The 25,988-nt window shown below is 40.7% G+C and overlaps 1 protein-coding gene across 2 annotated transcripts; it reads left to right on the top strand.

The window, feature by feature from the left end:
• The first annotated feature begins 278 nt into the window (after positions 1-278).
• On the top strand, positions 279-25,701 carry LOC138733554 (transducin-like enhancer protein 4). Of its 2 annotated transcripts, none has more exons than XM_069880836.1 (5): positions 279-1,163; positions 1,496-1,593; positions 2,555-2,618; positions 4,010-4,054; positions 24,560-25,701. In XM_069880836.1, the coding sequence occupies exons 1-5, from the start codon at positions 1,119-1,121 to the stop codon at positions 24,611-24,613; spliced, it is 306 nt and encodes a 101-aa protein (XP_069736937.1). In that variant the 5' UTR covers positions 279-1,118; the 3' UTR covers positions 24,614-25,701. The 2 variants fall into 2 exon arrangements, with proteins under 2 accessions (XP_069736937.1, XP_069736936.1); XM_069880835.1 differs by lacking the exon at positions 24,560-25,701 and adding an exon at positions 14,555-14,662.
• Positions 25,702-25,988: the final 287 nt, after the last annotated feature.

The following is a 25,988-nucleotide window of genomic DNA, read 5'->3' as shown; positions in this document are numbered from 1 at the left end:
AACGGCGATTAACGTGCGGCCGACGCGGATTGGCCGCCGGCGACGCCCTTCTGGGCGGAGCGGCAGAGCGAGCGGTGAGGGAGGGCGGGTGGCTCCGCGGTGGCCGATGGGAGAAGCAGTCCCGGATGCGGGGGCGCGCTGGCAGGGCAGGAGGGGCTGGGGGTGGGAGGACTGCGTCTCCCAGGGTGCCCCGCGGCGACGGCCTTCCGGCCACTGTGAATATGTATCAGAATGTTAATGACCAGGAGCTGCTAAATTTGGTCAAAGGAGTCACCTCGGCAGAGCGTGCTGGGGGAGCGGCGCGGCGGTGCCGAGGCTGGGCCGGATCGGACCGGACGTAACCGAGTCAAGCAAAGTCAAGCGAAGCTGAGACGGGCTCGGCTCGGCACTGGGCTCCACTGCGGGCGGTGCCGCCGCCGCCGCCACTTCGCGGAGTTTGAAAAGGCGAGGAGGGAAAAGAGAAAAAGCCCAAGCAAACAAAAAGACATAAATAAAGCAGCCCGGACCGTATCTTCTATTTCATCTTTCTCGCTCTCTTTATATATATATATATTTATTTGTTTGGGGGAAAAAGGAAAAAAAACCCAAACAACCCCCCAAATAGCAGAAGCCGAAAACAGCGCGGCCGAGCAGCACGGGCGGGGGCGATGCGGTCCAGGCGGTAGGAGCGCGGTCCGGCCGCCACGCAGAGGGCGCCGCGCCGAGTGGTCAGGCTCCCACCCCGCGGCGTCCGGAGAGCTGCCGGCAGCGGCAAAAGTTTGCGGAAGGGGAGAAAGCTGCCGTCGGGGATCTCCGTCGGAACGCGCACCGGCGGAGGGGCTTTCCCCGCCCTTCTCGTCCTCCTCCTCGGCCGCCGGCGCACGGGGCTCGCAGCCCGCCCGAGACCGCGGAGCGGCGGCGCTCGGGAGAGTCGGTGGGCGCCGCCCGCTGACCGCCCCCGGGGGATGTGGCAGCGGCTCCCGCGCGTCGCGGACGCCGCCGCCGCCGCGCCTCGCTGCTGCCGGCGGTGCCCCGCGAGCCCTGGGGCGGCGGGGCCGGGGCGTCCCTGCCCGTCGCCGCCGCGCCCGCAGCCCTGATCGGCGCCGTTCCGGCCGCCGGCGCCCCCAGAAGCGGCGTGGATGATCCGCGACCTGAGCAAGATGTACCCGCAGTCCCGGCACCCGGTGAGTGGCAGCCGCGGCGGCCCCGCGGGCAGCGCTTCGGCGCGGGCGGCGCGGAGTTGTAGCCATTTTCTTATTGTTGTCCGCCGCGCCGTCGCCGCCGCCCCGGGTCGGGGTTGGCCGCGCCGAGTTGCCCCCACCCGGTGCGCGGCGGCCGCGGCGCGGGGGTCCGGACGGGCGGCTTCTTCTCCCGCGGCGGCTTCGGGCCGTCGGGGCGGCATCCCGGGGCCGCGGCAGGCTGCGCCCCCGCAGAGCTCGGGTGCGAGGGCTGCGGCGCGGGGCGGCGGTCGGAGTGAGAGGGGGCGATTAAAAGACTCTCTGTTGCTTGCTTACAGGCTCCTCACCAGCCAGCGCAGCCCTTTAAATTCACCATTTCCGAGTCCTGCGATCGGATTAAGGAGGAGTTTCAGTTTTTGCAGGCTCAGTACCACAGGTAACGCTGCCTACTTTGCACAGACCGCGCGGGCCGGGCTCTGGGCGCTGCTGGCCGGGGAGCGAGGCGGAGGCGCAGGGCTGAGCAGCCCCGGCCGGGCGCTGCCCTCGGCCCCGAACTGCAATCGATTCGCCTGTTTTCCTCTCGCTCCGATTTGGGGTAGTTGGGGTTTTTTTGTTGCTTCTTGGGGGTAGGGAGAGTTGGAAAAATCTGTGGCTAGCTGAGCTTGTCCTCTGCTTTTCTTCAAAAAGCCGCTCAGGACACGCATCTTCTCTTGGCTCGGCCCCCTCGGGCCTTTCATTGACATGTCAAGTGCTGATAACCTCGAAGTGAGGCAGCAAGCTATTTCATTATCCTTTGGTGGAAGAGCTCTGTGTTCTCAAAGTGACGAGTGACTTCTGGCAGGATTGCTTAGCGGGTGTCTGAAAACAAACAAAACAGCGGAGGTGTTCGTGTTTACCACGGTATTCCTTAAGTTACCTGCAACATTTTCCTTGCAGTTCTGTAACAGAAAAAAACCCCAAACCAAAGAAACCACACCAACTTACTACTCCTTGAAGTGATGATACGTTTGCCTTCCTCTGTGGGTTGAGTGAAAGCAAGAGGTGTTTCTAAAACTCATTTAAATAAAATCTTTGAAATCCAATTTATGGATTTGTAAGTGGCTTCTCGAGCTTAAGTGTTAAAGGCATGAATCCCTACTTCCTGCTTCTGTGAGCTAGTACTGGAATTTTTTTTTCTTTTTTTAGAAAAATATTCTCTATACAGTTTGTTTAGGAGATGAGGATGTTGCACGATGTGTTTTTAAAAAGGGAAACTTCAAACCCCACCCTGAACTCCCCAGCAAGAGCTGGAACACACATCTTATTTGTGTGCTTGAAAGTGGAGTTACCTGTGCTTACAAGAAGTCAGTGTTGTGATACGAAGTATCCATGCTTTTTCCTTTTTATGTCTTGAACAGTTTAAAGCTAGAATGTGAAAAACTGGCCAGTGAGAAGACAGAGATGCAGCGACATTATGTCATGGTAAGAAAGCTGCATAACAAATTCAAAATGTTCCTTAGCTTGGTATACTGAGACAGAAATACGTTTGGTTTGTTGAAGGTAAACAGAAGGATTATAGTAGTGCTGTGGTTGTTGGGGTTGCATCAGTACTTCCATTATAAATCCGTAGTTTCAGGGGTTTACAACTTATTTGCAGCAGTTAGTTTCTGTGGTGAAACCTGCTTTTTAACCATTTAAGCAATTGGTCTATTTCTTCCAAATGCTTTCAGATTACTTCTCAGCCCTTTGAAGCTGTGTACAACTTTAGTAGTGTACCTGGGGATAATGTTTTCATTTGTGCTGACTTTTCTGAGTTATCATATCTCTGTAAAATGGTTTGGGATAATATTTTCTTCTGTGATGAGAGTAAGCCAAAATTGTGTATGTGCACATACAACCCCCAAGGCTGCTTCTTAGAAGAACTGTTGCACCTAGGCAGCTGGTTCGTTGTTTCACTACATTCGGAATGTCAGGGATCTCGGCTTTGAGAGTGATTTCCTCAATGGTTGTGATCGGCTTGGTTAACTAAGAAATGCACAGGAAGACTTCTCTAAATACATAATTGTGAGATGGATCATGGTAACTCCAGAGGAGCTCTTGCTGTCTGCTCCAGTACATCTATGAAGGATTAGCTGTTTTCTATATGTACGTGACAAATAGCGCTCTTGTCTTTGCAAATAGAGTAAATAACCTTGAAAAATTCTTAACTAAGAACACAAGCAAACATATTAAAGCTTGCAGTTGTCATTTTTGTGTCTAATACACCTAAGTTCCTGAGGTTGTTTGGTGCTGACGTTATGCACTGAACTGCATTCCTCACAATATCTGTGCACAACAGGACATGCTTAGATTGATCTCTGTGTCTCAGTATCCGCTTTGGCTGCAAATTTCCGTACACTTACATTTTTTTACATTCCCGCAAGTTGATTGTAGCTTTTTTTATGGTTTTAATTCAAAATGTTGAATGAGTGGTCAGACGTTGCTGATTTACACGTGTGTCTGGCTTCAAACACTTTCGATGTTTATTGTGACATCTTTTGTGTGTGGTAGGGAATAAAATCTTGAGCATTTTCTGTGTGGCTTTTTATTTTGCTTTTTATCATTAACTCTGTGATAACAGTTCATGATTTTTTTTTTGGTTGTCTGTTTTTTTGCATGTTTTATGGCTGTTCTTTGTAAGTTTGACAGGAAGCAATATAGACAAAGCAGAAAAGCAGAAAAAAATGGCTACTGTGAAATGCTCTTTTGAATTCCATCGTCTCTTCAAGGCTTTTTTGGTCTGTATGTCTTTGTACAGATGATATCTGACTTAGTGAATTTCATAATGTTTTTCACAATTGCAACGTGTAATAGAGTAATTTTCTTCTTTCTAGTATTATGAGATGTCCTATGGGCTGAATATAGAGATGCACAAACAGGTAGGTAGATATTTTGTTTCATGTGGGAATGCTGTATGTAATTTCTTCCATCAGTCTTAAAACAGATGGGTGTTCCATGTGACATGCTTTAATTGCACACTTAAGAGCGTTGGAAATTTTTTTATACTTAACCTGACCCTAAAACTTCCATCTTGTGTATGGTATGTGGGTTCTGCGTAGGTTACAGTCTTGGCTACCAGCTGTGCTTTATTCAGTTGACTTCCCAAATGCACACTCTGCACATGCAGGTGGTCTTGTACCACACAGGGAAGGTGTATGCAGGTGCGGACAGGTTGTACCTTCAGATCTGTCTGACCCCAAACCTTAGATGTTTACTTTTTTGGGATGATAGTTACATCACAAATGCCCACTAGGTATCAAAGAATTTGTATTTGCTTGTGGAAAAGAGTATTCTCTTCCAGTTAACCGGAACAATTTAAGCTGAAGCTACAAAAGCAGTTGATGCACAGGCATGTTCTTATTTCCTTCAGGCTGCTTACTTGGACCTTTGTCCAAAACCAGTGGATCTGTTGCATTTCAAACACTAAAGAGTAAAGGAGGTTTCTGCAGGGATAGTTTTGTGCCCTGAAGTCTGGCACTTAGGCCAGGATTAGAGAGAGATTAGTCAGATGGACTGTGGAAGTGTAAATCAGAGTTTCTTATTTGGTAATACGTGTTTTTAACATGCGATAATGTGTGTTTTTAACTTTCTCCAGAGTAGAATGAATTAAACATCTGACCTCTTTTCCAGTAAGGGAACTTTTATATGGTAGAGTTTATTACTAACAACTCATTTTAGCAAATGGTTGGGCAATTCACCAGTGTTGCTGGGGAGCATAAACTGCAGAAATAAAGAAATGGTTGGATGGGAGAACAAAGACCATCGGAAAATTGGTTTGTTCGCATTTCTGTTCAAAGTTAGGAATTTGGAACTTCTCTGGGTTGTAGAGATAGGATTTCTTTATCATGCTGAGAGAAGACATACGATTCAAATGTTTTTCCGTGTTACTTGTTATATTTTGTGTTCCATTAGCATCCCAATGCCACAATACTGATCAGGGCCATTTGTGCTGGATGCCATACAAATACAAAGATGGTGCGATTTCCTATCTGAAAGAATTTTAGTTACACATCTCCAGACTTACAAGGCCTTGTACATATATGTTACTTTATAGACAAATACATTAGAGCTGTTGAATTCAGACATCGTTGTCACAGGTACCTAGCTGTTTTTGTGATGTTGTGATGGCAGCTGATCAGATTGTACATATGTGACTACTCTAAATCTGATTTGGGTTGTGGGTGCTGGTGGAAAGACTGATCACTGACTCTCAGAGGTATTGGATCTGTTCTTAAATGAATAGGCAGATCGTTTCATGTCTCACTTAAAAAAAAATAAAGAAAAAGAACAAATCAAAACCTTCCACCAAACAGTAAAGTAGTAATTACGGAAACAATTCATAAGGACCAGAGTACTTGCAGGACACCTGTATAGGAAGTTCTTACAGGTGCTGAAAAGCAGGCATTGCAGTCAAACTTTTTTATATTTCTGTGTTTCTACAGCAATTAATTGTATGTAGACTTACATTAACTGCACAGAATTCAGAGGAACAAAATCGGCTTGCAAGTGCATTGTGTAATTAAACTGTTTTAAGCATGAGAAGAAAAAAACACAGCAACAGGCCTTCTAATTTCTAAACGCTTTAGCTCAGAAATTGTATAAAGTTACAGCGATGGAGCTCTCAGTGGTATTCTGGAGAAATTAAATAGTTGCAGCTAAGTATTTACAAGGGGCTGTGTTTCAGTTCAACACCCTTTTCCTGTTACTGTTTATCTGTTAAAATTAGTAGTTTAAATATCATACTGTAATGAAAAGCACGTAAATACTTTGTCAGATGTTGATTTGAGTTAGCTGTGGCTACGAAACTTGTTTGCTACCATTCGTAAATATGGTATCAATTTCATGTCTTTCATGACTCCTTTTCTATTGCCACAATGTGGTTGTTTTTTTTTTTCCTCCTGTCTCCTCTTGCTTCAGCAGCTGCAAAATATTTTCCATCTTGCTTTATGATCACAGCGTTAGGGTCCAATTTGATGTACTATATAGATAGCATTAATTGCTTCATTTGTTGTGTATGGAACTTTTTTAGTCTTCCACCTTAAATTTCATTCTCTTCCACTCCCATCTCTGAATGTTACTTCGCTGAAATTGAATGGTTCACCCTTCCTCCCACCCCCCAGCTTTCCAAATTCAATCATACAAAAAATCCTGGGGGCAGTTTATCACATTATGAAATACAGACAGCCCTGCAAACCACCTACTTATTATATATTTTTCTTTTTTTTTTTCACTTTAGCACAGAAGCATATCTGTCTTTATTTGTTTTTCTGGGCAGACAGCCTTGGTTCCTCTCAGGTTCTTTTCCAGATGTACTCACTGGATGCCCTTGTAATGGAAAGCAGGCAATAAAGCAGTGAAGTTGCCCTCTGGCATAATTGGGCCTAGTTCTCAAGATCAGATTAGGCTTATTCTCTTATTAGATTTACATCTCAAAGGGTTCAAAAGCAGGACTCCCTGGAGTCCTTGGAAGTACCTTAGTAATTGGTGGCCTTGATATTTGAAACCTTTGTGTATTTTTTCAGTTAAAGCTTCTGTTCTTCTTGGCTGCTCCCAACCACAGAGTATTTATTTTTAGAGAATTTTTTCACTGGAACAGAAAATGATGGCTGTGATGGAGTCGTGACTCTGTGACTTAGCAAATTGATGAAAGGATAAACGCATAGAGAGCAGTGGTCTGAATGTGCCTGTGTGTCGGGGAGGGGCAGTGGAGGAGAAATAGTGGAAGAGCATCTCTTCACCACCCGCACGCCCTCACCACCATCTTCATCCCTGCCCCTTCACATCCTTGTGATGCTCATCATCAGTCTTCCTATGTTGATTTTGATAGAAGACTATTAAAGTGAAACCTATGGGGAATTTGTCATTCTGAAAGGAAAGCTAATGTAATTAGTACCAATTAAAGTACATTTAGTAAATTGGATTTAATCTTAATTAAGCCTGCATAATGTTGCCAATTTTTAACAATTATGTTTGAGAACATAATTAATCTAAATTTTGGTAACTGAGTAAATAGCATTAGACTGGTAGAATTAGTCTTTTTTTTTTTTTTTTTTTAAAGACATGTCTAGGGTATGTTTTGACATGTGTTATAGCCTGAAATAGTAAGCTAACCTTTGATATTCTGTTCTAGGATCAGTTGAGCTTCAAAGTAGATGCATTCTGAAAAAAAAAAAAAGGCATTGATTTGAGGGGTTTTGGGTTGCAGTGTAAACAGATACTTCCTTATAGTTTTAAATTTCAGTATTAGCAGAAAGATGAACATTTGACTGTGGTCTGAAGATGACTATTTCCTGCTAAGTTGCTTTTTTTTAACATTTGTTTTTCAGAATCTTAGTGAATGAATGAGTAGTTGATGTGCTGCTCTGTGTTTCTAATACGCTGTTGCTACTTGGTGGTGGTGGTTATTTGGTTTAATTTCTGAAATTATGCTGTTTTAATGTTAATAGTTTACTTAAATTGCTATAATCAAATGTGCTTACTGAAGGTTTTAATTCAGAATTGTAATTATCGCTTAAAATAGGGGTCTCTCTTTGGTTACAGACAACAGATATTTGTGAATGGGACTGATGGAAAGCATAAATAGGATACAGCATTGACTTTTTACTTCGGTTACATTTTTTTTGGAGGTGGCAACATGTAAATTCTGAAGTTTTGGTTAGACTTCTGTCTTTGAACTAATTCCCATGCTACAAATTGGATTTCAGAACTTTTTGGTAAAAAAGAATCCCGTCTTTCTAAGAAGCTGGGAATTAAAAATAAATGAATTTACTTTTTAAGATCATAGTGGAAAAAAAAAATCAGTCCAATGCATGTAAATTTTATTACAAGACTTGGGCAACAACCACTTGAGTGCTGCTAAAATATTAATTGGATAGAAATAAAAGGACTGCTATCTGATAGGATGTCATAATCATAGCTGCAGTAGTCAATGGTAAATGATGATAAATGGCATTAGGAACCTTTTAGCAAACTGTAATAACTATGAGGAGGGAAGCAGTATGGATTTGCATTATATCTGATACCCTCTAGTACCAAGTGGATTGCCAATACTGCTTGTTTAGCATTTTCTAAGGGCAATAGGATATTGATTTCTGACTTACAAGGAATGGCTCTATTTTCACCATTGAAAAGTATTGCAGGCTGTTAAGAAGAAATTGACTTGAAGAGGCCTGACTGCTGCCCATCATGGAGCAAATAAAGCAAAACTGCCGAAGCATGGTGGAGCAGGGAGATGGGGCTCTCAGCAATTTGTTGCTATTAATTTACCATGCTCGACAGCAAATCAATTGGCGTCTACTTCATCTGCTGGAGAAAATGCTGTCCAGGGCAGATAAAAGGCCATGCATGGTACAGGGAATAGACTGGATTGACCAAACGGAGGCTACAGTTAATGTGTAAATAAGTGAAATCAAGGCCACTGTTGCTGAGAAAGCTGTTTTTAATTAGGTTGGGGCTTTATAGTGAGCTATTTAAGAAAGTAGTATGGAGAGTAGGGGAAGATTTATTGCCAGCTTAGTTAATATATGGGCTGGACGACATCCCAGCCCTGAGTCTGCTTGCTTCTTAAGCCTTAGTAAATTATTTTGGTAAAGGGGTAAAGATGGGAATCAATTTGTTTAATTTAGGGCAGAATTTTGACCATTTTTCGTCTTCATGTCCATAAAACATATATCACAGAGACTTGCTTTGTATATGTGCTATCTTTGTAATGGAAAAATACTCTTTTTTTCATAATGGTCTGGTCTTGGTGTATTTTTTTAACAGTTTTAGTAGTTGAGTGTATATTTTCTTCCATTTAAGAATGGCTGGAGAGCCAGCTAAAATTATACCAGCTGAATTTGTTTTCCATTATAAACAGTAGGAAAGATTTAACAGAGATACAGGCAGTGGCTAGTCAGAACTGAACTGGAAAACTTCAAAATGAGAGAGATTAGAAGTTAAATTTTGAAGACTGCAGCTCACACAGGACTATTAAGGAGGAAGAGAAAAACAAATGGCTTTTCCATCAAAATTACAAAATGTAAAAAATAGATTGTCAAATCAGTTTGACAACTGAGGCTTGTTTGCGCCAGTTTTAGGTTATTTAGCCTCCAAAGCCAGCTGAAAAGCTTAGAAGCTTTTGAAAAGTTAGAAAGCATGTTATTCTGCAGTTAAACCAGAAACCTTTTACTTGGCAATAACTCCCAAGTTCTGAAGTGAGGTTCTGTGCTTTGTTTTTGTCATGATATAGATTATAGCCCTTCTGTAGAGAGGTTCTGCTAATTATTGTGAATTTTGCTCTTGCTAGCAGTTACTGTTGAAATAACCTTCCCTCCTGCAACTGCGGAATAAAATGCACGAGGACAAGAGCTTCCATTTCACCCTGGTTTTGCTGTTCATAAGCAGAGGAAAGTGTCATTTTCCCCCTCTTGTTCTGGTAATTCAGACAGATGCTTAAGACACATGAAGCAGCACAAAACATGCTGAGCAAACTTTTAAATGAAGATGTATGCTTAAACATAAAGCATTTTTCTGGGTTTGAAAGATGCTAATTGCTGTGATGCTGCCTCTCTGACTGTGTTCATTTATGGGCGCAATTGTAATTACAGAGGGGGTCAACAGTGACCCTGTGGTTAGGGTTGCCTAGCACCTTTCCCTATGAAAAAAAAATCCTTGTGAATTTAATTTCTTTTTTTTTTTAAATGCCAGAAAATTTATCACCTTTGCTGTACTGGTGAGACCGCCCAGCCCCTTTTGGGATGTGATGGACGAGAGGGAAGGCAATGCAGTTGGGAAATGGACTCCAGCATAAGGCTTCTGCTAACAGTCTAAAACTTACTACCTGCCAGGAGAGGGAAGCTGTGTTACTATTTTCTATGTGGTAACTTTTGCACCATTTTGTGTGGTGAAATTTGCCTTCCGTTTGGAAGAAAAGAGGAAGTGCTGAAGTCAGGAAAAGACACCAAAGCACAGGAAAATAATATTAATTAGCAGTTAGGTTTCAAAGTGAGTTATCAGGATGCTGGAGTACCCAAGCTTTACAGCATTTGTGTAAGTTTGATCCTCCTCTATTCTATAAGTGCATTGTGGTACAGTTTTTGGTTATACATTTGCTGATCTCATTGCCAGCTTTCCTACAGGACCTCTTTCAGCTCACAAAATAGACATTAAGAAAACAGAATTAAGGCTGCAGAGGAGATTATAAATTTGGCTTGAAAATGTTTGTCTGCTTCGCCTGGCAACTGGTGTAACTTCAGATATCAGGATTCACGCGTGTGAAGTAATTGTAAGCTCTGAAGACAAGGATTCTGATTCTGATTTGTGTTACAGAATGTAAAGGGAGTGCTCACAGAGGTCAGTTCCACTGTGTACCATGGACTTGGTGCATTGAAGCTGAGAATTCAGAGTGATCAATTTTATCTTTTTTTTTTTTTTTTACATCAGAAGTTACAGTGTACTTTTTGTGGATGTAATAGAGAACTGGACTTATCACAGACATGGGCAGTTTGTGAACAGCGTGCTTATAATTGTTACAGAAGTCACTTTTGCTGTCTGCAGATTGAGCACATCTGTTGCCACTGACTCTCAGAAAACCTGTTTAGCCACAAGGCACAGCAGAAGTAGAACAAAGATAATAATGTGAAACACATGCTACAAACACATGCTACAAATCAATACTTGCATTAACTAAGAGACGAGAGTGTACTTGAATCCAAACCTATCTATACTCAAGAAATGCTAACCTGTGAAAAAATAGAATTTTTGGATTAAAGATTAATCTTTATTTTAAAATACAAAAATAGAACGTCTTTTTGAGAATGCCTCCTGGTCTCTGCTTATTTGTATATTTTTATAAGTTTTGTCCTGGTTCAAGGTGATGTTTTTACAGTTCCACTGCTACTTTAAAGTACTACTACTGTAATTTTCTTCCCTTGATACCATTTATCTTAGTGGTGGCACAAACTATTGCTCAGTGTAGCAGGAAGTATTTAGGCACAGCGTTGTAAACAGGTATACATAACTATTTTATTTTAGTAATGTTTTTTAAGTATGACTGAAATATGTCACAAACAGTAAGTAGAACTGTAAATAATGCTTTCTTGTCTGCATGGATAGGATTTGGACATAAGGAATCACCTTTCCTAGCCTAGGACAGGTACATAATGCTGCGGTGTTGAACACTGTGGTGTGATGGCTAAGACATTTAACTTTGCAGGTGTCAGGCAAGTCAAAATTCTAGTCCCCACAGTAAATTTGAATTGGTTTCTTAATGGTTACGTATTTGTAAGGCATGCTGCATTGCCAATTCCAAATGTTAAATCATGCTACTTCAGAAAATCATGAGAATGACTTGAGAATCAAGAGGTAAAAGTAATAAATTTAGGGTTCTTTTTATTTTCTTTCTCATTTTAAACTGCCAAACTGTGCTTGGCTTTTGCTGCCTAGTTTTTCCTCTAGCATTCGTCCATAATAGTTTTTTGCAAGTAAAGAGTGAAAAGTCTCGTGACTGAAAATAAAGAGAGCTGGGTATGAGATGTAATTGGCAACTTTTGTCATAATCTTCTATTCTTAGAATGTGTGACATATACTGCCTGAAGAAAAAAAGATATCAAATGAAAAAATAAATACGTATTCTGTCTGGAATTGCTTGCAAAGTTTTTGTGAGTTTTATGTTAGGGTTCTGTGGATTGTGTGTTGTAAGATGGCATGGTTATGCTGGTGACAATTGCCCTTTTTGTGTTAGAATGTGAGGGAACACAGGACATAATTAGGAGTGGAGGTGTTTGGATGTGGGCTCTCTTTTGGTCTGCTTAAGTGGTTTCTCTGCACGCTCTTATACTGCCAGAGGCTTCTGATATTTGCTGGATGAGTTTCAGCTTCAAAGGAGAAAAACCTTTCACTGTTATATTTGGGATGTGGAATGCTGGCAATAAGGAAGTATGCTTTTCTTTTTTCTTGCCTTTGCTTAGAAAACCTCAGCACAGCACCTCACAGTTGAGCAGAAGTCACAATCTGTCCTCTCCATGCTGTAAAGAATCTGCACAACAATAGATACTGCCCACAAGATTGTTTGGCATGTTGTATTGTGTGCAGGTTGTACGAAATCACTGAGATCATTTAATTTTTTAAAATGCTGTTCTTTCCTACATCTTAAACACAATAAACTTCTCTTATATTTCCTCTGCTTATGTTCTTGGTGTCTCTTAGTGTATTAATTGTTTGTAGGGTTGGCAAATGCAAACCGCCATCTAACTCCATCCTGGGTAGCCGATACCACTGTATAAAGGGAATGGTTTGATGGCTGCTAAGGTGTCACCTGGGTTTCAGTTGCAGGTGTAGCCAGTGATGAAGATTTACTATAGCAGAAGTGTACTTTGGAAAGCCAAGGGGCCCCTTCCCCCTTGTCTTTTCCAAATTTGAACCCTAAATCAGTGATCAACTCAGGGCCAACACGTGCTCTCTGCAAGTACTTAATAAAGCGTTCTGGTACTTGTAGGTAGTGACAGCAAATGCAATTGAAATTTAATGATGACAGTTTTGAAGAACAGCGGGAAAGTAGGTCTACCTCGTGTCTGTTGTGTCCTCAAGGCAGAGAGCTTCCTGAGAACTCATGATGAGGTTCCAACAAAAGACTCAGTTGGGGATGAGAGAAGAGCAGGTAACCTGATGCCCACTGAGCCCCGTGCAGTGGCTATAGGGAAGCTTGCATGATGTTTTAGTGTTTGATAGGAATGGTTGGACTCGGTGATCCGGTGGGTCTCTTCCAACCTGGTTATTCTATGATTCTATGGTTCTATGTTCAGAATGTTTGGATTGCAGGATGTTTCCTTTGACAGTTACTCAGTGTCTGAAGCCATCATTTAACCATGTTAACATGACAGCATTATTTAAAAATAATTTTAAGGCAAATTGGTGTGAATTTGTAGTTTGGTATTGAGGGAAAAGAAGGTATTTTGATCACTCATTTTGGTTTTTATGTCTCTTTGGTTCTCAGAAGGACAAGTGGAACTTTAATTTTTTCTCATTCTTTGTAATGCAGATAGCTAACTGAGGGTTTCTAGATTAATGTATTTGGATATCCAGTTAGCCTATCTATCGAATTTTACTTTTTAAAACCAGAGGGAAAGTGGAAGAGTTGTTGAGGGAAGTTATCTTGCAAAACTATGTTTTCCGTTTCTGTCCTTTCACAGGGATGGATAAGGAGTTTTCAGCCATGCTTCATAGCTGAAAGGCTTCTGGACTTTGTTTTGTAGACATAGTAATGTTTTACTATTAAGCTTTCCAATCAATAAATACAAGGGAGACAAAATAACTGCAGTGCAGCCCAACTTAGGGTTGGGGAAGCGGGTACACTTGGACCTGATAGTGCTCGTCCATGTGTTTTCATGAAAGCTGAGGGATGTGCAGGGTTCAGTTTCTGTAAGTTGCTCCAGTGGTGTCTCTGTCTTCATGTGTGCCTTGGGACTTCCTGTGTTGGGCTTGAGGTGGACTAACTAGCATCTGTTTGCTTAACAGCCAAGTAGGCAGTGGCAGTGTGGACTCCGTGTGGTCATTTGAATCCAGCAGCAGAGCCAACCTATGTTGCAGCTTTGACTTTGAGAGGGAAGTGGGGCTCTGCTGGATTTTTTTGGCGGCTGCAGGATGAACAGCTGTGAATTCTGTATACATCCTTCATTAAGAACCATGGGTCTGCAGAGAAAAATTAGTATAGATATCTGTTCTGTTTCCTGCTCTGGATACCTGCAGATGCCTGCCCAGGGGCTTGAGTGCATTGGATACGGGGAAGAGACCATTTCTGATTTAAAGCATATCCCAAATTAGCATTTGTGGTTTCTCTGACTGTGAGTGAGCTCATGCTCTGCAGCTCTTTGAAAGTTTCAACATTTTTCTGTGTCTGTCTCCCTCTCTGAAATGGTGATGGCAGTTACATGATGGAGAGTGATGTAAAATTTAGTTTGTTAATGTCCGTTATTAGATGAGAGGCTCTAGAGAATCAAAAGAAATTGAATGAATACATATTTGCTGTTGAGGGAAGAGGACTTCTTCCAAAATCCTGTCTGCTGTGTAACAAAGTCCAGCAGTGCCTTAACTAACTGCTGTGGGATTTCCTTTGTCCTTAGGCCCCAGGGGTTACCAGGAGATAACATTAAATATACTTGAGATGTCGTCCTGCCTGCCACTTTGTTAATTGTATTTGGAGATAAAAGTTGGAACTGGGGAGGAGGCAGAGGCTAGTCTTGTGATAAAATTTGGAGAAGGAAAGCAAAGAGATTTAAGAACGAAAGCTAGCCAAAACATGTATGCTGGATTTTTGGTTTCAGGGAGGAGGCAGGGAACAAGGAATGTCTGGAGGAAGCTTGTTAATTGGTTTTCTTCTCACGTCTCTTATTTCCTTTCAGTACCATTCACTCTGTATGACAACCATCCACTTTCACAGTACCCTCTTTGAAAGATGGCACTATGCTGATGTGTAAAAGAGAATCAGCTACACCACCACTACTGTCTGCTTTCTCTAATTTTATAAAGCATGTGACTACATACAAAGTAGGTGCCTCTTCTTGAAATATCAGTCCATAGTGTTTGAGTAACACAAGAAGATTGAAAAGACTTTGTGCATTAAGTACACCCTGTATGTTTGTGTCAGTGTGTTAACAAATGGTAGATTTGTTTATCTATGATTCAATTTAACCAGTAGGTTTTCTGTCCTAATTACAGAAAGCTGTTGCAGCCTAGGCATGTTGCTTACTTACAGTTTTCCCAGTATGTCTTAATTTCTGGGTACAGATTGTATGTTTTCTTTATCAATCCTGTCCCAAACAACAGTAACAACAAAATCCAGGCATAGATGAGCATCTCTTGCTCAGTTGTTGCTCTAAAACATTATTGGTGGAAGAGTCAGTGACTTCTCCAAACATCGAAGGACTTTTTATGTCAGAGTTACTTATTATGTATTTGTCCATAAATAAATATGGAAGTGTTACTCTTGAAATAATTGAATTAATTAAATAAGTTGTTATTTAGTTCATTCAAGAGTGATGTCTTGTTTCCTTTGCATCCTTCTGCTTCCATGTGCTTCTATAGATATCTGTTAAGGAAAACAAAGCTAACAACGTGGACAACGTGAGGACGAAGACACTTTCCATCTCTATAAGATACTTAGTTCTTTATCCCCTCATGACTTTCCCTGGTTTATCTCTACAGACTGGTGAAACATAAACGTGCATCCTGCTTGACTTGCTGGCAGCATAAGAAAAAGTCTTAAAATTCTGTGCCTGTGGCATTTTGGAAGTTTCTGGGGAACAGTTTGTTTCAGACATTATTTTTTTTGAAAACCACATTTGATTGAGGATAACAATTGTTCTTGTTCTTAGGTTTTGTCATGTAGGTAGAGATGCAAAGAACAACTGTACCTCAAGATTGTACGGGAAAAGAGTCCCCAGTAGGATACATATGGGGTATTTTTTTTATGAGGTTGTAGGTTGCCCCTTGAAGACAAAGTTTCAGTCATGTATATGAGGTGTTTTCAAACTAAATTAGCAGCCTTGTTACTACACACTTTCAAACCCTATCTCTGTAGAAGGACATAAGACTTGCCTTTGCAGATAAAAACATTCAGCTTCTTTGCATGTGCAACTTTTTTTTTTTTTTTTTCTAATATGCCTTTAGCTGAATGGACATACAGGTCTTGTGAATGTATGAAATGCTGGTATTTTGTCCTTTGTTTAGTTGCTGTTTACTTAGCTCTGTTTTCTGCCTGGAACTCGTGTGTATTTCTTCTAAAGCATTGATTTTCAACAACTCTTTTTGTGTGGGAGTGAGAAATCCTGGGACAATCTTAGTTTACACATTTTCAAAGAAAAATACCACTGTAAGTATGCACTGTATTAAGGATCGTGAGGTTTGTTTAAGCTTGCGACAGAACCTGGGGAGCCTGAAAATCTGTAGACACAGGAAATACCTCTATGTATTAATGTGAAGTAAAGCAGAAAGCTCCCAGGTGGATGAGATGCAGCTGCCATGGTCTGGGGTACGAGGAGTTCCAGGTGCAAGTTTATGGACTATGCTGTCAAAGGCTTCCTGTGAGACCTTGGGAAAGCCACTTTGACCTCTTACTGCCTGCAGCAAAACGGGAGTGATGCTGCAGGTGCGTTTGCGCCACAGGGCTGCAAGGCCAGCAGAACAAGAGCAGAGCAATGCTTGCATTGTGTGTGGTGGGTTGAGCGATACAGCATGGATGTGAAGGAGTCCCGTACTTACCACGGGTAACAGGCAAATGTTGAGGCCATGGGTGTGTCTTAAATCTGACTGCTTGAAGGCTGAAATACCAGTGTTGGTGCTACCAAGACATGCTGCCTTAGTTTGGTCGTCTCAAAATCACTTTCTGAAGAACTTTATTTTAAAGTGTGACCATAATGCGGATTTGTTTTTAGAAAAAAAAATCAAAAAGTCTGGAGAAAGAAACACTTGTTTCATCGTAGTTCATATACTTTTCTGTGTACTAGGAAGACCCACATCTCTCCTGGGAGAATGAATGGGGTACCCAGCAGAAAGCAGTCTGATTTGCATGAAATCCTTAATGGCTTGGTCGAGCTGAAAGATGAGAGATGCATGCTGTGCTGTCACCCTGGCCAGCTGGAAGGAGTTGTGCTGCATTTTAGTCCCTGCCCCAAACATACTTACATGTTTTTGGCCATGATGGCTTTTCATGATTTTGAGCAGGAACTGTAAAAGGGACTTCCCTTCTCCAGTGGAAGAATTGGGGGTATTTCCTTCCTAGATATCAAGGAAGACTGTTAGGATGTTCTCCAAGGAAGTGAAAAGGAGAAGTAAAAAATCCAAGTCATTTATATAATGGTCTTACTGAATACTAAGCTGTTACATAGAAGCTAATCTGTTCCGCTACCCACTCCCTCGCCCCTGCGTTTTTGTGGTGCTTTTGTGTTTTATGTGGGAATGATACTGGCAGTGGTTCTCAGCTCCCTGGGGGATATGGGTTGAATTGGGGGAGTTGCACAGGGAGGGTGTTTGCAAAGCTTTTCTGCAGGACAGCTTGGTCCTGTTGAGCCAAAGGGGAGCTTTATTGCTAGAGATGGAGATGCCCACGCATTTCTGGTGATTTCAGCCCTACATCATTCCTGAATAGGGAGGCAAGGGGATGAAGAATGTAGTTTGAGATTTTAATATCTACATTCTTGTGGTACTGCAGCCTTTGTAATTGAGGTTTCTTTTTTTTTAAGATGCAAACGTACATTTATATATTTATAGGTGTGGCTAGGTGCCCCTCCGTGCTTCAGTATTCTTGAAAATCTTCTTGAGCATCTGTCTGTTGCTGACTTTCTGCCTGAATTACATATCTAGTCTGCTTAGGCATTTTTAAAAATCCCATTACATGCCTTCTGGAGACTTCACCTCTGGCTTTCACTGCTTCAGCTCTCCATTTGGGAAGTGGAAGTAATACAATTTTCTGAAGCATAACCCTTACCACAGAGGAGTTGTTGGAGATCAGTATGTTAAGAAATGGGAGGTGGGATATTATTACATGGAAATCACTTAGAAATGGCTGTGTTTATTTTTCTGGACTGTAAGGTGCTTGGGGCAGGGTCCTCTTTCCCAAGGCAGCTTTGTTGTTGTTTTGCCCTCCATATGAATTCTGCTGACTTTTCCATACCAGCTGCAATTAGCATGCTCCAGTGGTGTACCTTTCAGCAGTGACACCATCAGTGCTTTGATTTGTATTAAGGAAGTTTGTCCTTGATAATCTATCTTCTCAGCCTCTGTTTTCCATCTGGAAGAGGGGATAATGCTACTTTTTTACCTGGGTGTGCTTTTGGGAGGAAAACCAGAACAGCCTTTTCTTACATTGTGGTAGCACGTCCCTACATTCTTCTTGCATGCCCAAAACCTTGGCAAATGCCAGAGTTGGGGCTAGTTGCTATACATGTTAAACGTGGTTGCAGCACAGTGGGGTCTTGATTTTCTTTTGCAAGAAATTGTATTGTGAAGTTAGGGAAAATACAACCTTTTTTAAGCCTTTCTCTGCCTCCTGGTTCTATGCAAGGTTGGTCTGAGGTAGGCTCCTAGTGTAGATCTCAAATAGCTAGTTTCCCACACTCTTTAACCTCATTTGAATTTCTGCCTGCCTTTTAGACAATGAAGCTGTACAAGGTGCTTTCTTATGTGCAGCAGAGGTTGAAGGAAGAGAATGACAATATGAGTTGTCAAAAGATGAGGGAAAACAGCTTAGTATTCAACAATGAAGATTACAGCTTTGGGTGAGTCTTCACTCCTCATCATGTGAAAACTCCACATGTGCGAAGCTGTAAATGTAATTTTGATCATAAAATTCAAGTTGGACTTAAGAAAAGAAATACTAGTCTGAAGGCTCTGAAGGCTGTTTTTAGCATAATAGAGGAGGAAGGTTTGATAGCTGGTGCTCTCCACTGAAGCACTGCTGTGCTTTTCCACTTCGGTGGAGCAGTGGGATTTAGATGGTAAAGTAGGTCACTTTTTCTATCTGAGCATCACTTTGCTGCTACCTTTCTTGGTTATCTTTCCTGTGATGGGTGCCAGTTTAGGAGGCAGAACAGCTGTGAATTTAGCAAGACTACATCTCTCAGTGTACAGTTTAGCTTAGTCAGTAGAGATGGAGAAAACCTAATTTACAACCATATGAAATGAGCTCTACACAGATTTTGTGGTGGATATTGTGAGTAATTTTGTACTGTGTTGAGCTGCATTGGCAGAGAATGGCATCTATGTTTAAAACTTTGTTTACAGATATAGAATCAAGATAAAGTGCTTTTTGGTGCATGTGAGTGATGTTCAAGAATATGACTGAAGTACTCACTGGTGTGCTTTAACCACTGTTGAATAGACTCACTAGCTCCTCCTAACCAAGGAGTTAGTGAGGTTTTACTGTACTGAGTATTTCTCCAGCTTCTCCAGCAGATCTGCAGCTTCAGTTCTATGTTCGTGCCTGAAATTGTGCTTGTGATGAAGTCACTGTATCCCTTGTTGATGACTCCTAAAAAATAAACTTTTTCTCACTTCTTTGACCTTCGCATTCATCAGTACAACATAGCATATTACAGTAGTGAAAACTGACTTATTTCAGTACAGAAGACAGTCGATTTTAACTGCCTTGTCCTTATATTAAAAGTTAGTATTTTCTAAATTAGTCTTTTATCTTCACTGAAGCTGACCCTAAAGAAACACTGTCTGAGCTATCCAAGAGTCATCAAACCTATCTCCCTTCCTCCTCCCCTCAGCCTTTTTGTTGTCTTTGTGGAAAACAGGTGGTGGTTAAACATGTAACTGGTGTGCAAACAGTAGCAATTCAAATGATTTTAAGGTTTCCTTTCTTGTATTCTGGCATATGCAATACTTGCCTGTATTCTAGTGCAAACAGAATAGCACAACTTAAGTGTCTAATTGTCATGGGAAGGTGCTGTTACAAAAAGGAGTAATTACAGTCATTTGTGTGCAACAGATTCTTATAAACCAAAGTAGATGAAACCTCTGTGTAGTTTCACGGGTAAAAATGTTTGGATTTGAATGAGTATTCTTCATATAAATGCTTGTCTGAAACCTTTTTTATTTAAAGGGTGGCAAGATTACAAACCTAGCAAACTAAATATGAAATTAACAAGCCCAGAGACTCCATTTTGGTAAACCATAGAATTACACCATGGCAGAAAGCCAGAGATCCATTAAAAAAAAACAACAAAAACCAACAGGCATGGAGATGTGGTTTTGCTGTCTGTCATGCTGTCTGTTGTAAACAAAAAAGAAAGTTGTTTTATGTTTTTTCAGTTCTTACGACAGCATTTAGTTTCTTCATCTGACCACAATTGAGGTAATATGTCCACCACTTCTACACCAGTTTTTATTTATTTATTGTTTTGAATTCACTGTGGAATTTGGTATTGGTAATTGTGTTTACCAGGCGATCTAACAGGTGGCTGTAAAGATTACTCAAAACTTGTAGCTAAACCAGATTGTGATGCTCAGCTGAGAGGTGAAAAGTTTAGGATATGGTTGATAGCCATATGTCTTGGTTTCTGGGCAGTGGAGGAAGTGAAATGGAGCACCTTCTCATGCCCAGAGAAGTATAGGTACGTGTAAAAGAATGAGCAGCTTGCCAAGAGTACTGCTGTGTGGTTTGCTCTCTCAAAACCGTGCTCTTGTTTTCTTGCTAAAAGGAGTCTATAGTAAAAGTCTGAGCTTAGACATTTTGTGTGTCTGAGACTGGAATTTACTGTGCACTTCAGGCAGGCAGAAGATGGCATTGATTGTGGAAGAAGTAATCCCACATTTGCGTTCACCCCATAGTAAAGTGGATCTGGGATAGGGTTTGTATTTAAAAAAAAATAAATTAATTTTGAGGAGGGCTGTGTTTTAACTGGGGAAAGTTCCTTCTTTGTTCACCAGATACCCACAAAAGTGCTAGCAGCACAAGGTTGGTGTGAGCAGGAGTAGCTGGATTGGGGAGATACTCTTCAGTGCCTGTTCTTTTGCCAATTTAAAGTGCATGTGAAACTACAGTGAAAGCCTTCTCTGTATTGCAAGAGCAGATACAGCATGGCAGGTGGGTGTGAAATCCACATTTCTGGCCTAAACATCTTTATGGGGGGTCATAGGTGTGAAACTGGACCGACTTTCTGATAATAACACATTTAAGGAGAAATGTGTTGATAGCATCACATGGTTAATCTGTTTATAGAGTTGATTATTTACCACTTTTGTTTGCTTACATTTGACCTACTTCCACATTCTAGATGTTTTTATTAAACTGTGTAGGTGCTGTATGATGAAGAATGCACTTAACGTATGGTGCATCTTGAACATTTGTCTGAATTTAATGCAGTTCATAGTAGCTCCCCTCACAACGTGTGATTTCACAGGGAGTTACAGCACTGGAAAGGGTTTCATGAAATCTACATTTCCCAGCTAGAGAATTCTCCTTTGCTCCATTCCTCCTCTTCTGCTTTTTATGGCATTTTCTTAAACTTTGTGTTTCTTTAAGAAGTTATTTTAAATTGAAATCCCTTGTGGATGGAGAGTATTTGAAAACTTCAATAATAGTGATATAATTTAAAAGATAAATGCCATTTAGTGTTGCTTGAGTCAGAGTCTGTCCTGGCAGACAGGGGGAATGTCATTCAAATGACTTGAACATCAAAATGTACTCAGTGTATCCAGCTGTGCTGGACAAGTGAGTTTCCTAAACATACTAAGCATGTGTGTCTTACAGCCATCTTAGCATTTACTTCACAAATGTGTCTTCTTAGGAAGGTTAAAAAGAGAGTTGTATACTTTGTGATTATTTTGGATGTACTTCACTAGTTAAACTATCACTTGTTAGATAGTCGCATACTGAAGGGTAAAATTACATACTCTTTCCTTGTCTTCCTTCACTTAGATGGGAAAGCAGCAAGAGATCCCAGCAGCAGTAATGCTGAATTCCAAACAGAGTTATTTTCAGCAGAGGTAGTTGTGGTCCACAGTGATTGAAATTATGAGCCGCGACAATTCATATAAGTATTTTCTCCTCAACAGGAGTCAGAGCTACAGACAATTGTTTTGTTGTTGCTCTCAGGAAAGCAGCATTCAGCTGCTTCAAGAATCCCTTGCTGTTGAGCTGGTTGTTGCGGCAAATATTTTACTTAGAAATATGAATATGAATCAATATCATTTGAGTGGCAGCAGAGATATGTGAGATGCTGGAACTTCCAGTCTTTCCATGTTGGAATAATGTGCTCAGTTTTCCAGCTCCTCAGTACTATCTCTTGTACTCTGAGGGCAATCTGCTCCAGGGAAAAGGAACTGGGTTTCTGACTGGGTGTATCATTGTATATGGTATGGTGTAAGCACCAACTGACAAGGCTGGTGATGGTTCATCCTAGCTTGCCTGTCCATAGGATGCTGTAGTATGAAAGCTCACAAGCTGGTGCTTCGGTAGTAATGTGGCATTACCGTCTCAAAGCAAGAGGAAATTATGAGTCATCACCTGAAGTTGAAACTTCCATCTAAATTCAGAGTATAAGAAAATGTGCTCTAGTTATACACCTTTAGTATTTTGTGTTGATTAAAAAAACAAAACCGAAGACATTTAAAAAAGAGCTCTCTAGGTGGGAAAGGGAGAAGAGTGTCTTAAATGTAATTTGATTCTCAGGTGATCACTTTATTCTGGAAACTGAGACTTGATAAAATGCCACCAAAGAGTGTGAAACACCAGAAAGAATTAACAAATATCATACTTAGTTTGAAAATGGAGATAGTAACGTGCCTTATTTGAATTTATGTCATTGCAAGGATGCAAAACCCAAGCTTTATTACAGCGCTGCTGTAAAATCCATTGCACTATTCTTTCATCTCTTCCCAGGTGTTGTTAAAATCACACTTTTGTGTACTGGCTTAAATGGGGCAAGATTTTTATCTATTATGTCAAATACAAAAATGTTATTTTAATCTATGGAAGTTGCATCTAGGTATTGCTCATTTTCATAGTACAACAGGAAGTCACAATGGAAAAGTGTTAAATGCTGTTTCCTTTGTGCAGACTACTTTTTCTTGAAATAAATACTAGGATTTTTTACTGGATTTCTTAAGCTGCTTGATAGCTGTTGGCCGTGTGGTGTGACATTGCTGGGTAGGAAGAAGAGATGAGGGATTGAAGATGATGCATGTCAAAGTTTTCAAACACTAAGAATTCTTGTAACCAGACCTAATAATTCTACTGAGTAGATCAATGTGCTGATTCCTAGTATTTTTCTTTCTGGAAGCAAGTATAATCTATACTGAGTATGAATGAATCAGACAGGCTACAAGCTCCACCTTTCATGACCTGCAGGGCTGAAATGGGTAAGCAAAGGAAAACAGTGGGGGAGAAGAAGGAATTTTGTTCCTGATGCAGAAGAGCTGATTCCTAGCCTCCAGATGAATCTGGAAGAAAATAAATTGAGTTCAGCAGTCACGTGGCTTTTCTTGTTTTTATGGGGTACTTCAATTGCTGCATTTGTAAGTTTATTGATCAGCTTTATGTGATTTATTAAAACCTGAAATAACACAACTCTTGCTGGAGAAAGAAAATTTTCTTCCTTATTTTTTGTCTGACTATTACATGTTACTATTGGTTGCAGTTTTTTCTGCAAGCTTCAAGACTGAATGGATACAACCTTGTATATGTAACTGGAAGTCTCTCACAGTCTTCACAGCTCTCAGCTATGATAGCATATCAGCTTCTTGGTGATTAACATCTGGAGCATACTGCTCCAAAGTAAGCATGGGAGCTGTAATACAGAGATTGGATGTAGCGTTCTGTGTGCCCATAGCTACTTCTGAGTCTTCTTTAGTGTGTGTTTGCAAATAAGAGGTAAGTGCTGGTCAGGATCAGAAGTTAAATATGGACACAGCTCTATTCTGTAGAGGGAAAATTATTTTAATATTTATTTTGAGGTAACATTTAAAAAGAGCATCAGAACCTACTTCCCAAAGCACTATAAATGCAAATTTTAAAGCATGGTTTCTTTAAGATCTTCTTACTTTTTTTCTGTTAAAAGTTTTCCGAGTTTTCAGCCTTTTCCTGAAATGCTGGCTCCTTAATATTTTTCCAGTTAGGGACACCTCAAGAGCAGGTTTTGACTATCCCTCACCTTTTTTTTTTTTTTCTTTCCAGTTCTTCATGATGTACACATTGAAACTACTGATCTGCAGTATTTGATTCTTACTTATCCCTGAGGAACAAAATATGAACCTGTGATATGAATAGATAGGGGACTTTCTGCATCCAGTGAAATTTAAACTTCACTAAACCCACTGTATGCAAGGAAGGGCTTAGATGCTTAGATCAGCTTGTGTCATTTCCAGCAGTTGCAGAAGAACTGTGGTCAGACTCTTTGGAGGGATGTGTCAGGGGAGAAATCAAATAGTAAGGGAGTGCTGATTGTGCAAATGCCACTGTGTAGCAGCTCTAATGGGAAACACAGAAATGGGAAATTCTGACCTGAATTGCAGTTAAGGAGACAGATGCAAAAGACTGACCTTGGAGCTGAAGCTGCCTTATTGTGATGCCACAGGTTTGGGTTTTCTTTTTTTAAACTATGAAGCTGGATTTCCTTCAATTGGTGGAGAGTAGTGGAAACTTCTCATCCCTGTATTATCATTTCACAAAGCAAGTTTTGTTGTGAAATGCTGAGGATTGCTGGTAGGTGAAGGGATAGTACCTTGCAGAGGACTTCAAAGCTTTGCCAATGTAAACAGCAGTTCCCATGAAAGTGTCCTCCTTCCTACTTGTTTCCATCTGCTTTTTAGCAAGTTTTTCCTGTTACCACCTAGGAAGGAAAATAAAGCCAGTCTGCCATTTCAAGTTCCGCTTACAGCCTTTTTTTCTGAATACTGTGCAGGTGCTTCTGGCAAGCAGAGCAGGATGCAGTCTGCTATTTGGTTGTTCAGCCTGAAGAACTGAAGGACTATGGAGATGTCTAGACTGCATTTCTATTCCCTTACTTGCTGGTAGAAGTCAGTATTAACAAAAGACATTGACAGGCTTGAATCATGTTTGTATATCACATTACTTGACTTGCTTTTTATTGTCTTAATAATGAATGATTCAGTATGTGTTCTTCTTTGCTCAGTTGAGCTCCGTGTGGTTCTTGAGACATTAAATAAAAGCCATGTCTTACTAGTTCACTTCAGCATCCCATAGATTGATACACATAAGAGAATTGATTTTGAAAATTCTGCCACTCCAGTTTACTGCTTATGTTTCTGTCTGCAGTATTTTGTGCAAAATAAGCACTTGAATTAACTTACAAAGGATAAGTATCAAGTTTACAGTACTTCATTGAGCTTACCTGGGGTGTTTGTATGTAAGGTTGATAGGAAAGTGATGTGGAAAATGTACCCATGATTACTGGCAGAGTCTGGTGGTCCTGCTTATGTTCAGCTTGTGCATGCAATGCTCAAATTAAATCTGAACTTGAGCAGTTGGTGTGTGAAGTTGTTTCCAATTCAGTATTCTTCTCACTAGAGAAGTTTTCCTTCCACTCGCTTTAACTACCAGACTGGACTCTTCGTGGCTCAGTTGCCAAACACCATTGCTTTAGGGCTGTAGAGAAATGTATGTTTTGGGCTTGCCATGTTTCCTCCGGTTCTGCTAAACTGGATTAAGCACTTCCAGGCAACAGTCTGTGATTAAAACAAAACACATTCTCCTTTATGAAAGAAGAGTTATTTTTCTCTGAAATACTAAGATGAGCTTTTTTTTTTTGCTTGCTTTACTCAGAATCATGATATATCTTATACAATATAAAAATATGTTTTATTCTCACTAATTTGTGAAATGCCTGCTTAGATGTTGTAGGGGGGTGTGTGTGTATGTTTTTGGTAAGCACTTAATAAACTGGATTGATCTTTTTGGCAAAGGCTGCATTGTGTGGAACAAATTAAATTTGAAATAACAGTTGTTTTAGATTATTTTTCTGAAAGTGTAATTGCATATATTCTTTTTCCTACTGGCTGCTAAAATGGGTTTCCCAATAGTGTTTTATTATTCTGTTTTATTTCACCTGTACATATATAGTAGTTTCTATTCCACTGACAGACCTACAGCCTCTAGTGGTAATTCTCTACTAACAATTTTTAAAAATTGTAATAACAATTGGAACTTTGTGAAATGCAGTGGAAATATTTTCCTGAAGTTTATATACTATAAATAAAATCCCAATTCTCTTTCTTTTCCTCCACCAAAAAAAGAATGCAAATGGAGATTTTTTTTTTTTTTAAGCAACAAATTGATTCTGAACTTGCTGTGTGTTATAACTTTTCTGAGTA

This window comes from Phaenicophaeus curvirostris, chromosome Z (assembly GCF_032191515.1).
Source record: "Phaenicophaeus curvirostris isolate KB17595 chromosome Z, BPBGC_Pcur_1.0, whole genome shotgun sequence".
NCBI lineage: Eukaryota > Metazoa > Chordata > Aves > Cuculiformes > Cuculidae > Phaenicophaeus > Phaenicophaeus curvirostris.
This window is presented reverse-complemented; position numbering and strand designations above follow the sequence as displayed.